Source organism: Miscanthus floridulus, chromosome 8 (assembly GCF_019320115.1).
Source record: "Miscanthus floridulus cultivar M001 chromosome 8, ASM1932011v1, whole genome shotgun sequence".
Taxonomy (NCBI): Eukaryota; Viridiplantae; Streptophyta; class Magnoliopsida; order Poales; family Poaceae; genus Miscanthus; species Miscanthus floridulus.
Genome location: NC_089587.1, coordinates 30,157,710 through 30,158,809, shown reverse-complemented (window position 1 = coordinate 30,158,809; position 1,100 = coordinate 30,157,710). Strand labels below are relative to the sequence as shown.

Below are 1,100 nucleotides of genomic sequence, written 5' to 3'. Positions count from 1 at the left end.
GCGGCTCTGGCGGCGCGCCTAATGAGACAAGGGAGATGAGCCCCCCTGCCTCGGAGCAGGGGGCAGGCTCGAAATGGTCTCGCCCGCATGAGTTGGAGCAGGGGTCCGAGGGTTCGTCCCCGAAACGTACCCGCCACCTGAAAGCGTCAAAGTACGTCATCGACTCCCCCTCGTTGTTCCCTTTATTTTTCTGTTTCGATCTTATGCTTCTTCCTCTTTTGTAGATTCTTGCGACGGGGCCACCCTCTGGGGCCGACGCCTAAGAAGAGCCTTGCCCTTCAGACAGGATAGCGGGTGCTGCCCGACTTCGCCCCTGTTTTGGGTGGGAGCGTCGCGGCCTCGTTGGCCGGTCCGGCGACTCCCGCGGTGGTGCCCGCGCCCTTGGTGGTTGCTGAATAGGCGATCGCGACCGCGTCAGGCCAGGAGCAGCCGAACATAGCCGTGGTCATGTCCGAGGGGGTGGCGCAGTCCGCGCCTCCGGTGGCCACAGAGATGGCGCCCGACATGGATCGAGCGGAGTTGGATGCGGCCATAGTGGCGTCCGAGGGAGCGGCGCAGTCCGTGCCACTGGAGGTCCAAATGGGGGAGGCCGCAACCGCGTCAGGCCCGGTGGGGTCGGATGCGGCCGTGGTGGCCTTCGAGGTGGGCCGGACAGGGGAGGATATGGCCGGTGGGTCTCCAGGCGTCTTGGCGGTGGTGGGAAGGACTCGTCGACCATCGCCCCTAGCCCTGTTGTCGGGGGCAGCCATTCCCCCGCGCGGAGCGAGCCGACGCTCCATTAGATGGATGCTCGGGATTCATCGTCGGCTCTATTCTCGCTTGATGATGTTGCCGAGAGTGTGGAGCGGGAGAACCTTGACATCGGGTTCTCGGCCATGATCAATGCCTTGAACCAGGCCAATGGAGCCCTATGTGAAATCATCGTTCCTTCTAGCTGGGTATTCGCCTTGTTCTCCTCCTTTTTGTATCCTTGTGTTTTCGTGTTTTCGATGTCGGTCTTCTTTTCAGAATCTTGCTGCCCGTAGCTGGAACAAATCCCAGTTTCTCCACGAGCGAAAGGTGGAGTGGGACCGCCTCACCGAGGAGGCCCAGCTACGAGG

The 1,100-nt window shown here is 62.0% G+C and overlaps 1 protein-coding gene across 1 annotated transcript; it reads right to left on the bottom strand.

Moving 5' to 3' along the window:
* Positions 1-278: 278 nt before the first annotated feature.
* LOC136468791 (uncharacterized) lies at positions 279-749 on the bottom strand. The gene has a single exon (XM_066467231.1). The coding sequence runs from the start codon at positions 747-749 to the stop codon at positions 279-281; it is 471 nt and encodes a 156-aa protein (XP_066323328.1).
* Between the last annotated feature and the right edge of the window lie 351 nt (positions 750-1,100).